At 42.1% G+C, this 14,893-nt stretch overlaps 1 protein-coding gene across 1 annotated transcript in view; it reads left to right on the forward strand.

The window, feature by feature from the left end:
- Window positions 1-14,893, forward strand: part of DCT (dopachrome tautomerase) — a 49,743-nt gene that overhangs the window by 28,853 nt on the left and 5,997 nt on the right. Inside the window, exons 3-6 of the mRNA XM_033949222.1 lie at window positions 2,163-2,263; window positions 3,370-3,536; window positions 7,416-7,595; window positions 9,023-9,158. Of these exons, the coding sequence (XP_033805113.1) occupies window positions 2,163-2,263; window positions 3,370-3,536; window positions 7,416-7,595; window positions 9,023-9,158 (584 nt within the window). The remainder of the gene's footprint in view (window positions 1-2,162; window positions 2,264-3,369; window positions 3,537-7,415; window positions 7,596-9,022; window positions 9,159-14,893) is intronic.

The raw sequence follows: 14,893 nt of genomic DNA on the forward strand, positions 1-14,893 counted from the left end.
TACACTTTAAGGGGGAAATTCTGTATAGGACGCTGGTTTCTGCAGCCACCTAAGAAGCAGCTGAGAATCGCACACCGGCATTCTATACAGAATCGTGTCTGCCCTAAGGGATAGATGCTTAACCCCACCTAACCATCCTGATTCTCTAACCAGCACCCATGTCAAGAATCACGTTGCCGCTGAGCTGATTGCAACAAGGGAATCTCCATGATCAACTGAGCTGCACGGCAGCAGCAGTGACCCCCCAACACTGTCCAAGGAAGGAGGAATGCCCAATTCCTCCTGCTGCCACCCCCAAACCCCCACCTGACACTATCTGCAGCAGGAGGGATGCCCAATTCCTCCTTCTGCCACCCCTGATCCCCCCCCCTTGAAGTCCCTTGACAGAAGGGATGCCCACTCCCTCCTGCCAGCAGGCCCCCCCAAACCCTTGACTCCCCAATCTATTACCCCCCCCCCCAGATTCAAAACCCCCCACCCACCCCAAGTACCTTTTGTAGTACTGTGGGCCAGATGGATATCTACTTATGGTTACCAGACATCCAGGAAAATCTAGACATGTCCTCATTTTAGAGGACTGTCCAGACTCCCAGATGGACTTTCCAAAACCCAGTGTTTGTCCAGGTTTTGGAAAGCCCCTAAAAAGCTCTAGCCACATCTGGAGGGCCTCTGAGCATGTGCAGATGATGTTACACACATCCACACATGCTTCAGGCCCTCCAGACGCGACTGGAGCTCCTCGCAAAGAGAGGAAGCTCCTCGCAAAGAGGAAGTTTTCTGTGGGTGGGGCTGGAAGGTATAACAGGGTGGGGCTAGAGGCATAATGGGATAGGGCTGGAGGTAGAACAGGGCAGGGATGGCTGGGGCAGAACGGGGCAGGGTTATATTTCCGGGACTTTAAAAAAAAAATATGGTAACCCTATGCCTACTCCCTCTGGCCACCAGGCCTTCTTCTTCACAATGGCAGGCCTTCCCCTTCCCGGTGCATCCTGGAATGCCCCAGGGAAAGACCTGAAGCCCTGATTGGCCCATTTGCCTAAGGCCTCTCCCATAGGAGGCACTCAAGGCCACACCCATGGCCCCTTAGGCCCCTCCCAGGTGCATCCCAGGATGCACCAAGAAGGGGAAGGCCCATCATTGTGAAAAGGTGGGCCTGGTGACTAGAGGGAATAGCCCTCTGGCTCGCCATATCAGGGGGTGCCAGGGTAGAGGATTTAGGTCTGGGGGGTGCCAGGGGGTGGGGGGTTTGAGTCTTTGAGCGATTGTAAATTGGGGTGTGGCCATGGGTTTGGTGAGGGTCTGTAGGCAGGAGGAAGTGGATATACCTCTTGCCTATCACAGTTGTGGGGTTTGTTTCAGGGGTTCCAGCAGGAGGAATTTGGCATCTGTCCTTCCAGGGACAGTGTCGAGTGGGGGTTTGGGAGTGGTGGCAGGAGGAAGCGGCCATCCCTCCTACTGGCTGACTTATGGTGGGGTTCAGGAGTTCCCTGTCGCAGCTGCTCAGCTGATCTTGGCACAGAGATTTCTTTGGAGCGATCAGCTCAGTGGTCACGTCTATTTGAAATGTGGGCCAACATTTTAATGTCCTACATTTCAGACATCTGTCGCGGCTCTAGAGAGATGCCTAGGGCTATTTAAACTTGCTTAAGACCACTTCCGGATGAAACCATGCCCATGCCCAGCCTTGGGCAAGCTTAGGTGTGTACCTACACATCTCCCTAGACCCGTGAAAATGCCTACAGTGTAGGCCACCTGCCTCGGGTAGATTTTTTTCTAAAAATATGCATCCCGACTGGCTAGTTAGACATTGATAGGACGCCATTTATAGAATTTGCCCCTTTATGTCTTCTAGTAACAACAAAGAATTGAACTGCATGCCCAGCAACACAGGTCTGAATGTGTTAGGTCTCAAAATTGAAGCAGATCAGACCATGTGAATATCTGGATGAGGGGAAGACCAGGGGCTGTAAGAAACAATTGCAAACCTCTATGGTATTTCCCAATAAAAAGTTACAGGACCCAAGGTAGAACTGCAATTATGTTGCCCTTAATTGCAAGGGATGGGAAAACTGACTGAATTGCATACATGTATGGTTTAAAATGGCACTTCAACTGCAACTCAAAGGCTATATGAAACACATGTTTCTGATTTTTTTTTTTAGGTCCTGGTCGCCCATTCACAGCCATAGACTTTTCCCATCAGGGACCAGCTTTTGTTACCTGGCACAGATATCATTTATTGTTGCTGGAAAGAGATTTACAGGTTAGTAAGCATTTTGTGGCAAGCTACACAAGAACAAATTGACTCATGAGCCTAAAAGTCTCATTTTACTATTGTAGATTACTTCATTCTACACCAGGGGTATCAAAGTCCCTCCTCGAGGGCCACAATCCAGTCGAATATGCATGAGATCTATTAGCATACAATGAAAGCAGTGCATGCTAATAGATCTCATGCATATTCATTGGGGGAAATCCTGAAAACCCGACTGGATTGCGGCCCTCGAGGAGGGACTTTGACACCTCTGTCTATACCCTTCAAAAGCAGCCTTATGGATTTTTGAACATATTCTCCATATTCTCAAATTTACCTCTTTTTTACAGGTCTCTTGTGGGATGTTTATCTTTCAGTCTCCACCCCTCGTACTTCACTTATTTCTTATAGGTGACAGCTAGATTCAACTAGCCACCCCCCTCTTCTAGTTTAAGTCCCTGTTAGTTTATAATTGTTCACTTAAGACAGTAGGAAATTCGATTTATGTTGCCTAAAAAACTGACAATGAAAGAATCTGCGCTTAGCATTATTGTATATACTGCATCCAGAGTTAGGTATGGTTTGTGGCCATACCTAACACCTGTCCACGTGAATAATATTTAGGTGTGGCCATTTTCACCAATAAAAACCTGGTATAAATGTCTGCATCTAAATTATGAGCGGTTCGAGCATATTCTATAACACGACCCATCCATATCCCTCCCCTTTTGAGATCCATGCACTAGAATTTATGCGCACCAATTTAAAGAATACGCTTAGAAAAGAGTGCATGTAAATTCTAATGAAGTGTCAATAATTGCTTGTTAATTAGAAATTATCAGTGAGGATTGTCTTGTTAACTAAATTGCACACTTATAGAATTCTAGAAGACATGCATGGAACTTGGAGACATGCCCATGAGCCACCCACCCATACCTCACCCAGTTTCACGTTAATGCACCTATATGCCAAGTTCCAATGATCTCAGCATTTATGCATGTACGAGGGGGCTGCTGAAAAGTTCTCTGCCCAATCCAGAAGAGAATGACTTCTTTGTGCTCATGACAGATTTTTCAATGAAAGATATATTTTTGGGTATAATTTTATTTTAACAGAGATTGACTGGCAATGAATCCTTTGCCTTGCCATATTGGAACTTTGCTACTGGACAGAATGAGTGTGACGTATGCACTGACCAATTGCTGGGAGCTCCAAGGCGAGAAGATCCAAGCTTAATTAGCACCAATTCCAGATTCTCAAACTGGGAAATAGTTTGCAACAGGTAAAGCAGATTATTAGTGTTTAAAAATAGACATGATAGTAACTTGAGCCACAGTAATAAATAAATAAAAGGAGTTGCTTGATCAGAAAAGTAAGAGTAGGTTCTTCCATCAACAATCTTCACTAAGATTAACAGAAGACTGAAAACATTGACGGAAGGCTGCCGTAATTACATTTATTCATTTGTTGGAAAGAGATTTTGTATTTAATTTGTGTCTTTTTCTGCTGTAGCTTAAGGCAAGTTGCATTCAGATGCAAAAGGTATTATCATGTTCCCAAAGGGCTCACAAGCTAAGGTCTTCTTTTACAAAGCCGCAGTAGAATTTTCCAAGTTTATTCATCATTTGATATACCGTGTATGAAGAAATACCTAAACGGTTTACAATAATATATGCTTAAAATTTTTTTTAAAACATGTACCGTATTTTTCGCTCCATAAGATGCACTTTTTTCCTGAAGAAAGTGGGTGGAAATAAGGGTGCGTCCTATGGAGCGAATACCCCCCCCCCCAAACACACACACACCCAGTATCTTGTTATTACTCCCATTGGTCCAGCGCTGTATCGGCAGGAGCTTTCCACACTCCTGACCCTCCTGGTCCCGCGCCACTCCCTGAATGGCTGCTGTCAAGCTAGGCAGCAGCAATTAGAGTCACTTGAATGGGACAATGCACTAAAATTTTTATTTTTATTAATTTATCAATTATTTCAAGTTAAATTACTTGCCTAGAAACAGGGAACTAGTTCTTCCAAAAATACAACGGCATAAATCAAAAGAGAAATACTCAAGAAATACAAGTTCTTCCTTAGACCAGTATAAAAAAGGGTGGAGGCAAAGGAAATAGAGGAAATCTTAAAAAGCAAAAATACAAATAGGAATTGGCCTAGACCAGGGACCAGCAACCTTTTTAAATCAGAGCCATTATATCCTAAATGTTTGACCCAAGATTTACAAAGAGCTGCAATGGGTAGAGGAAGGTTTGAGATATGATTTTTAATGTGATATGGGTATATATGCTTTTAACACACAAAAAAAATACAAAACTTCAAGTACTTATAGAAAATAAAGAAAAACAATTTAATGAGACTTGTGACACTCTTTCCACATAGTTTAATGTCCATTTCTTCTTCTCTCCCCTCCACCCCATGTCCATATCTTTCTGTCCCCATGCACCATTTCTCCTTCCCCCTTATGTCCCCCTTATGTCCATTTCTCCCTCTCTCACCACTCTCATCCCTCCTGCAACATATTTCCTTTCCCCTCAACCCCATCCCCACTCACAAATATTATGCTCATTCTTGCTTCAATGGGTCATAGAAACATGATGGCAGATAAAGGCTAAATGGTCCATCTAGTCTGTCCATCCGCAGTAACCATTATTACAGCTGTCTGCTGCTAACCCGGAAGCCTCTCCTCTGTCGCATCCTGCTCAGGCAGAAACTGGAAATCCTGACAAAGGGCGAGATGTGGTAGAGAGGCTTCCTGGTTAGCAGCTGCAGGAATCGTTGCCACTAATCCATTGAAGCAAGAGAATATCCACATTTGGCTTGCAAGCCCTGGGCTGCAGCCCCTGGCCTAGATAAACTAAATCCCAGACAATATTCTTTCTTGTTAACTTTTATAGACTACCACTGGTCAGCTTCTTAAGGTCTTAAAAAGATCTGAGGTGTTTAGGTAGGGAAAAACCCCCACATCTCAGTCCCAAATATTTCACAACACTGCTGTGCCGGGTCTCGCTACCACAGCTTTGTAAAAGGGGCCCTAAGCTAGGTTTTACTCCTCTACATTTTCACGAAAGGATACATTTTGATGCACCATCTCAATCATTGAGGTCTTTTGAGGTAGTTCTAGTGACTCAATTTAAATTGCAGAAAGATCATGAATGGGGTCGTTCCTTCAAGTTTCAAGTTTATTTAATCTTTGATATACCGTTTATCAAAAACATACCTAGACGGTTTACAATTATCAGAGCATTGTTAAAATAAAATAAAAACTTTAAGTAAAAAAGTGTGTGGGGGGGAATGACAAAACAAATAGATTTACTGGAACAAAAAGGAAAAGTGGGAAATGGTAAGAATTTAAATACAATGTCAAAAATAAAATACGAAAAGAGAGGGAAAAAACGAGAGGGCAATAGCATACTAGGTTAGGGGTCGCTTCGAAAGAAGCATTTTAATTCGGTACTGCCGATTACAAGGATGCTATTTGGGCTTACGGAAAATAGAGTCAAACTGAAAAAGCGTCTTTGAAAAGGAATGTTTTTAAATTACATTTGAATTTTTCAAGGGATGTTTCTTGTCTGAGATCTGACGGTAGGTTCTTCCATAACATGGGAGCGGTTCTCAAATTTTCAGTGCATTACCTGTAATCTGTGATTGAGCCTGAATAATTGGAATTCCAAAACAAACAGAGATTTATTTGAGGGTGCAATAAATGTACCATAATTGTTGTTCTGTACTGAGTTTTATTGTATGATTTTTTTAAACATGTATTTTATTTGTTACAAGCCACTTTCTAATTAAAGAAAGGGATATTTAACTTTATTAGTTTTTAATGCCAACAAAAAGTGCAATACAATTTATATACAAATAATGATAATCAACCAAGCACTTATAATCAAACAGTATCTATACAAAAGATAAAAATTCCCTACCCCATCCATCATTACCATCAGGAATAATACCAAAACAAAAGATATGCCCCCGTCCCGCTCCCACCCATCCATGGATGTGTGGGTAAAAAACAATGGAAAATAAAGATAAAGATAAAGGACAACTATAGCAAATCTACAAAAGACGTCAACGGACCCCAAACTAATCTGAATATCTTATTATGCCCCAGCAGAAAGGATTCCCTGATTGGCGAAATTTAAAAAATCATTATAGCATGCAGGTCCTGTGCTTCCAAACAGATTTGCTAGGACATCAGGGCGCCTGTTGGTATAAAATAATATCTGAATTCCTGAATAAAAAGCCAAAAACTAGTCTTAGGGACATTTGGAGTATTGAGATAAAGCAGCATATTTCTGGAGGATGAGATGTACAGCATCAGCATCTATGAGACAAACATGGCTTTTTTGTATTACATAGAAGTTTCTGGACCTTTGTTTGTTTACAAAAATTAGATAGTTCTAAGAAAGGGATATTTTAAAAATGAAATTTAATCAATACTATGAATTGTTAATTAGATTTCCTTGGACCACACCAATTGGAAAATAGGAAATTCCACGAGGATGTCACCAGGCAGCCTCTCCCAAGACGGTTCATAAATAAGAAAAAAGAATATGCATAATTGTATTAATCAGTCTTTTAAAGGAACAGGTGCTGCACTGGAGTTCAGAATAAAAAAAGGAATATCTGATTTTAACCAAATATTTATCAAGAGCTGGGTTAATGTTGTCTATGCAACCCTTTGTTGACTAGTTATTAAGACATGGCAAGTTTAACATTGGATGGTCATTATTGCAGAGAAAGCAACCACAGGCTAGGTGCGTATTGAGTTTATGAGGGGGTGCCGAAAAGTTCTCAGCCCAACCAAGAAGTGAATGACGTGGATACGGTTCAATCAATGACGTGAAACTGTCAAAACATAGAATTTCGGTTCTGCAAATTGGCACCTGACGAAACAAGATAACACTCTTCAGCTTCAGTGGCAAAATAACGCTCAGAATTTAGGAAGTTGATCGGTTGGGTTGACAACTATTCAGCACCCGCTCGTCGTTAACTGAATTGGCATCTATGGTTTTCTTATCATGGATATGTGTTTTACTTTAATTTAGTTCTGCTTGCATTGTTCAGACATTGCAGCATAATCGCTGGGCCATGTATTGCTAGTTTTCAAGTCTACTAATTTGTTACACGTGCTTGGCTTTGTGCTTCAGCTTGGATGATTATAATCGTTTGGTGACTCTGTGCAACGGAAGCAATGAAGGTCTGCTGCGGAGAAATGCAGATGGAAAGGCCGGAAGCCCCCTGCCAAGTATGGATGATGTGCAAAAATGTCTTTCACTTAAAGAATTTGACAATCCTCCTTTTTACCAGAATTCAAGTTTCAGTTTCAGGTGGGACTTCACTTTTTGTTTGCACCTCTGTCCCATAAAATAATAATAATAATAATAATTTTATTCTTATATACCGCCATACCAAAAAAGTTCACAACAAGGTGAGCTAATACATGGGATACAGATAAAATACAAATTAGAATAATGGACTTAAAAACAGATAAAGACAGAAAGCATTTACAATATAACGCAGAAAATACCGGCATGGCAGGGAAAGAAGTAATACACAGAACAGATAAAATACATCAAGTTGAATATAAGGAACTTGATTGAAAAAAAGAGTTGAGTCTTTAACAATTTTCTAAAATCAAGATAGGAAGAGACCGCTAACATAATTTTTCCAAAACTCAAAAAAATCAGCAATAATATGAGGAGAGGAGGACACCTCCACTCATATAATGAAGAAAGAGGGGAAAATAAGTAAAAACACAAAAAAGAAAATTGAACAAATGAGAAGGCGTGTAAAAAAAAACCTTATAAAAGTGAGACGTCTAAGGAAAAGAAACTTTAGAGACTTCAGTATCGGGGAACTGCAATGAAATTAGGTGCCCTGTAGCAGTATCCCCTGGGCTAAATGATTTGTGAAGGCTATTAGAGCCCAAGTTGATTCACCCGATACATCATTTGTCTCTTAAGTGCTCAAATTGTGCTTCAAAAAAACTACACCACTTAATAAATAAGAAAGAAAAAAGAAAACAGTTTATAGCTTATTTGTTCCCTCTTTCGACAAATCCTCAAAGTTCAAAAAGATATAGTAATAAAAAAAGAGAGGGCCAACAATGTATAGCAACAAATATAATGAGAATTCAGTAAAAAAGTTCAACTTATCTGAATTCATAAAAGCTGGAACTGTCCATCTTTAACTGAGGTAAGTCCGTGATGTACTCAACAGAGCTCTGTTTCACTGTCTTCTTCAGGAGTCTAACTTCTTTCAAATAGAGTCTTTCACAAGAAACATTTGCACTCCAATTTATTCCAAATATAACATGGGAGATAAATGCTCAACGAGATTTTATTATCTCCACAGCTCATTCAATGCTTCTCTCTGATAGAGGCTGTGACTGTGACATCAGCATTTCTGCTAGGGCTTCTAGAAGTGGACTAAGATCACTAATACAGTGCCGGTGCAAAGGCAGCAAGCACCATAGACAAACTTTTAGCAGTATAGAAATGTAATGCAACATACAATAATGTAAATGGAGTGATTTCAGAGAACCACAGTTTGAGGGGGGGGACTAGAAATGGTCAATACCAATGAGATATTATACTTGGATATGATCACCTCAGGGTAATTTACAACCCTGATTCCAGGAATGTTAAAATCTCTCTGAAAATAAGAAACATGTTCAAGATATACATGTCATAGTCATTTGATCAGCATCTTTGCTTTAAACTTTTCTTTTTCAAATATTAATTCTTGCATGTAGGAATGCCCTTGAAGGGTTTGATCTACCAGATGGAACCTTTGACTCTCCAGTGGTGAGTCTTCATAACTTGGTGCACTCTTTCCTGAATGGCACCAGTTCTCTACCTCACTCTGCAGCCAATGACCCCATTTTTGTGGTAAGAATTCTTATCTCGTCTCTTTCCCCTTCACAGATTCAATTAACAAAATTAAATAAACTGTTACTTTATTGACAGGCGCTCTTTGGCTTTAAAAATAAAAAATCCCTCCATATTTTAGGACCTGCTACCCAAAACTTTAAATAAAGCTGGGAAGGCTGCACCTTAACTATTCAGGAATAGAGAGATACAATACACTCATTCAGCACCAATAGGAATACTGACAATAAATACATTTATTTTAGACTTTAGTTTTATTTATTGTGTATATTTGGTTAATTATATGTATTAATTGCATCTGATGACACATTGGTCATTATTTTGTAAAACATATCCATGTGTAAATGGTGGCATTTACAAATGTATGTGCATACATACTTGTATATAAATATCAATTTCAGAAAACTGCTATTTACAAATGGAGATCCATACCACACAGCGATTTCAAGGGGGTGGGTCTTAGGCGGGGCTAAATTGTCATTTTTCTCGATGAAGGAGGGTAAGTGGTGGAGTGCCACAGGGATCTGCGCCGTTTGACATGTTTGTAGATAATCTGGAAATTGGAACAGCAAGTGAAGTGATAGGATTTGCAGATGATACTAGACTCTTTGGGAACTCATTCTGTTTGTGAAGGATTGTAGGGGACCTTGGGAAAGTGGAGGATTGGGCATTGCAAGTTGCTCAAAATGCAGCAGCAAGACTGATAATGGGATTATCGAAATATGATCACATTTCACCTTATCTCCAACAATTGCACTGGTTACCAGTTGTTTTCAGAATACAATATAAAGTAGTAATGATTTACCATCAATTTTTGTATGGCACCACACCCGAATTGTTCAAGAATACCATGTCTAATTATTTATTATATAGATCATTATGTTCTGAGAATTTAGCTCCACTGAAAACAAATGCTAACCCAAAGCATGCGGAGACATAAAATGACCTTCTGTTGTGCAGGAGTTAAAATATGGAATTCCCTTGTGGGCTAAATACGAAAATACTGTGAAAAGGGTAGTTTTAGAAAATTACTCAAGGGACATTTATTTGTAGACGCCTTTTTCTAGACAATCATTTTTTAGTGTTGTTGATTGTAGAATCATTCATGACTCTATGTATAAGCCTTTGGTGTTACTTTGTGGATATGTTCTCTGTGGATTATTTGTTTGTTTGTCTAATTATGTTTTTTACAATTTTATGTATGTAAATTACCGTATTTGCCGGCGTATAAGACGACTGGGCGTATAAGACGACCCCCCAACTTTTACAGTTAAAATATAGAGTTTGTTATATACTCGCCGTATAAGACTACCCCTTCTTCCGCACACCTTCTGCACAACAAATAAAACTTAAAAGAACATCAGAATTTATTTCAACAATTTTAATTAATTCACTAAAGCAATAGAATTCTTTTCCTACCTTTGTTGCCTGGTTTCTGCTTTCCTCATGTTCTCATTCAATTCCTTCCATCTGCATCTTCCATTTGCTCTGTTACTGTGCCTCTCCCTTTCTTCCCCCTTCCAAATTGGTCTGGCACCCATCTTCTTCTCTCTGCTCCCCCCATAGTCTGGCATCTGTCTTCTTCCCTGCCAGCGTCTTCTCCCTACTCTCTCTTCCTCATTTCCTTTGTGTCCTTCTCCCCCCTCCACCCTTCCCATGGCCTTTCAGCGTCCTTCTCCACCCCTTTGTATTCCCCCATGTGCTTTCAGCCTCCTTCTCCCTCCTCTGTCTTCAAGTGCTTTCAGAGTCCTTCCCCCCCCCTCCTGTCTTCACCATGGCCTTTCAGCGTCCTTCTCCCCCCCCTCCTTCTCTACCGCCCCGGGTGCAGCACAGCCGGCCAGGTTCCCTTACTTTTGTGGCACTTCCCCGACCGACCGACAACAGCCCCGGTCCGACAAACCTCCCTGCCCTTAACCGCGAATCTAAATTACCTTCTTACAGCTGCTGTAAGAAGGTAATTTAGATTCGCGGCTACAGGGCAGGGAGGATTGTCGGACCCGGGCTGTTATCGGTCGGTCGGGGAAGTGCCACAAAAGTAAGGGAACCTGGCCGGCTGTGCTGCAACCGGGGCGGGGAGGGGCGGGCCGCCCCTCTCCCTTGGTAGCCACTCGAACCGCGAGGCTACTCTCCTTCTCCTTACCTGCCCTGCCTGCAGCACAGAGCCGAACGGAAGTCTTCCCGACGTCAGCGCTGACGTCGGAGGGAGGGAGGGCTTTGTTTAAGCTTTGTTTAAGCCCTCCCTCCCCTCCGACGTCAGCGCTGACGTCGGGAAGACTTCCGTTCTGCTCTGTGCTGCAAGCAGAGAAGGTAGGGAGAAGAGCCACGTACATCCAGAAGACTGAGCATCCAGCCCCGCAGGAGCCCCGCGACCCTCGGAGGCGTCCCCATGGGATCCCCGCGACCCTAGGGGCGTCCCCGTGCAGCTCTCTAAACAGTACCCGGCGTATAAGACGACCCCCGACTTTGGGGAGGATTTTAAGGTACTGAAAAGTCGTCTTATACGCCGGCAAATACGGTATGTATAAACAGTATAGAAATTTTAAAAATAAATAAATAAATCCAGATGTTAGGTGAGGTTTAGTGTGTATGTGGGCGAAGGGGGGGGGGGGTTTGCAAGCTGGTGCATGTTGGGAATTATAATCCAAATTACAATTGCTGAATGCTGGGAGTCAGCAGATAGGGGTGGGTCTGGGTGTTATCGTGGAAAGTATGCTGGGTCGTCCATCTAGTGTGCGATAGCGGCCAGGGGTGCAGGCAGAATGCAGTGAATAATTGGGAGAATGATGGTGAATCGGACTGGGAAGGTGGTGAGTCCCCACCCTTAGTGCATTCAGTTCTGGTCACTGTATTTCAACGAGATAGTGATGGGGTTGGAAGCGGATCAGGAAGGAGCGACCAGAGTGATAGGGGGGATTGAACTCTCATGTGAGGTGGGGCTGGAAAGGTTGCGTTCTTCAGCTTGGTGGAGAGGTGGCTCAGGGGGATGTGGTTGGGGTCTACAGAGGGTGGTGGTGAATCAATTTTTGTACTCTTTTGAGGATTGCAAAGACTGGGGGACACTCAGTGAGGTTATGTGGGGATACCTTTTAGACAGATGGGAAGAAACATTTTTTTCACTCAAAGAAATAGTTAAGTTCTGGAACTCATTGCTGGAGGAGGTGGTAACAGCAGTTAGTGTAGCTGAGTTTAAAAAGATTTGGATAAGTTCCTCGAGGAAATGTCCATAGTCTGCTTTTGAGATAGACATGGGGAAGCTCGCACAAACTATCACAGCCATTTTTGAAACTGTGATAGTTTGTGCGGGAGTGTGCACTCGCAAGAGCACTGGTTATAAGTTTTCTTCAACCCCTGATGCAGCTATAATTAGCGAAACGAGGACTCCCTGTTCGGTTTCTTTGAAGGGGAACTTACTGCATTGAACCAGAGTAAAGTAGCAGCAGGAAAATCACAGCGCTGGATCCCAGGTGTACAGCTATGCACTATAATAAGTAGTGCTGATACCAGAACATTGCTTATGAATTGCACATTTGTGAGATTGTTTCAGTCATCTTGGATTCAACAGTATTTTTACAAAGCTTATTGGATTGTGTTTTTTTAGTAGCACTGAAATTGGAGTTTTTGTAGACCCATGAAGCCTTTTAATTGAGATCTTTATTCTCCATTAATTTTTACTGGTGCTCCTCAATGTGCCATTGAAGCCCCTTTTGGACTGGTATAGGTTGTATTCAAGATTGTCTGAACGAAGTGTCCAGCATATATATTCGTTTTGGTAATTGAAATCACCCATTATTATAGTGTTGCCCATTTCTCCAGCTTTCCTAATTTCTGAAAACATTTCTTCATCTGTCTGCTCATTGTGTCCCGGGGGACAGTAGTATAACCCTACCTTTATATTCCTTCCCTTCGCACATGGAATTTCTATCCATAAGGATTCCACACTGCTATCTATGTCATGCATAATGTTTATTTGATTTTATTCACTTCCCTCTTTAACATATAGCGCAACCCCCCTCCAATTTGATCTTCTCTATCCCTGCGATATAATTTGTACCCAGGTAACACAGTGTCCCATTGATTGTCCTCCTTCCACCAGGTCTCCGAGATGCCTATTATATCTATCTCATCATTCAGTGCTATATACTCTAACTCTCCTATTTTATTTTTTAGGCTTCTAGCATTTGTATACAGACACTTCAAATTGTATTTTTTCCTTGCAACTACATTCTGCTGAGAAGACAGGGAAAATTGGAGTCTTTTACTCTTCCTTCCCCTTAAATCCTCCTGACTTTCTATCACCATTATTAGAACCTCTCTACGGGGACTCCCTAAATATCCTGTTTCAATAGTATCCTCCAAGGATACCTCACACCGAACCATCCGCTCCTAGGCGACTGTCAGTTTTCTCCCACATCTCAGTTTAAAAGCTGCTCTATCTCCTTTTTAAATGTTAGTGCCAGCAGCCTGGTTCCATCTCGGTTAAGGTGGAGTCCGTCCTTTCGGAACAAGCTCCCCCTTTCCCAGAAGGTTGCCCAGTTCCTAACAAATCTAAATCCCTCATCCCTGCACCATCGTCTCAACCACGCATTGAGACTTTGGAGCTCTACCTGCCTCTTGGGTCCTGCGCGTGGAATGGGAGCATTTCTGAAAATGCAATCCTGGAGAATCTGGATTTCAGCTTTCTACCTAAGAGCCTAAATTTGGCTTCCAGAACCTCCCTCCTACATTTTCCTATGTCATTGGTACCTACATGTAGCAAGACAGCTGGTTCCTCCCCAGCACTATCTAAAATCCTATCTATTTGACGTGTGAAGTCTGGCATCTTCACCTCAGGTAGGCAAGTGACCATGTGATCCTCATGCCCATCAGCCACCCAGCTATTTGCATGCCTAATAATCGAATAACCAACTACAACTGCTGTTCTAACTTTTCCCTCCTGGGCAGAAGCCCCTGGAGACACATCCTTGGTGCGAGACGATATTGCATCCCCTAGTGGGCGGGTCCTAGCTACAGGATTATTTCCTACTTCACCAGAGTGATGCTCTCCCTTCAAGGAGACCTCTCTCATCCAAGGCAGCACAGGGGCTACCAGACTGGAAGTGGGACTTCTCTACAACATTCCTGTAGGTCTCCTCTATGTATTTCTCTGTCTCCCTCAGCTCCTCTGTCTGCTACTGTAGTCTCAAGGGAATGTACTCGTTCTCTGAGAGCTAGTAGCTCTTAGCAGTGAGCACACACATATAACTTCTCGCCAACCGGGAGAAAGTCATACATGTGACACTGGATAGCAACCCTCTTGCTACTGTCCAGTAGCAAGAGCTAATTAATTAACCTTATTAAGCTACTAGGAATATATTAGACTAGTATAGAGAGCCTTAGGATTTTATTTAAGATCTAAACTGTCTTTAGAAGGGAACCTAAAATTGAGCTTTTCTCCCCAAACCTATCAAAGCTCAGAGCAAAATAATGTATATTACCCAAAGATTTGTCTTCTACTTTTCTCCTCTCAGAAAGAGAATGTTCTCTTCCCTCCTTCTCTAACAGACAGTTAGTAGTTCACAGGTTGCTGTGAAAACTATCTTTAATGCAGATCCTCTACAACTTCCCTCTTAGAACCAGGTTAGGGTTAGACACTAGGCCAGCATTCCTCCCCTCAAGGGTCACCTGTAAAATCTGATCTCTTAAGAAAGTTCTCAGAGTTCAGCACAAAAGGCAACACCCCCATTTTTGGTAACTGT

Source organism: Geotrypetes seraphini, chromosome 6 (assembly GCF_902459505.1).
Source record: "Geotrypetes seraphini chromosome 6, aGeoSer1.1, whole genome shotgun sequence".
NCBI lineage: Eukaryota > Metazoa > Chordata > Amphibia > Gymnophiona > Dermophiidae > Geotrypetes > Geotrypetes seraphini.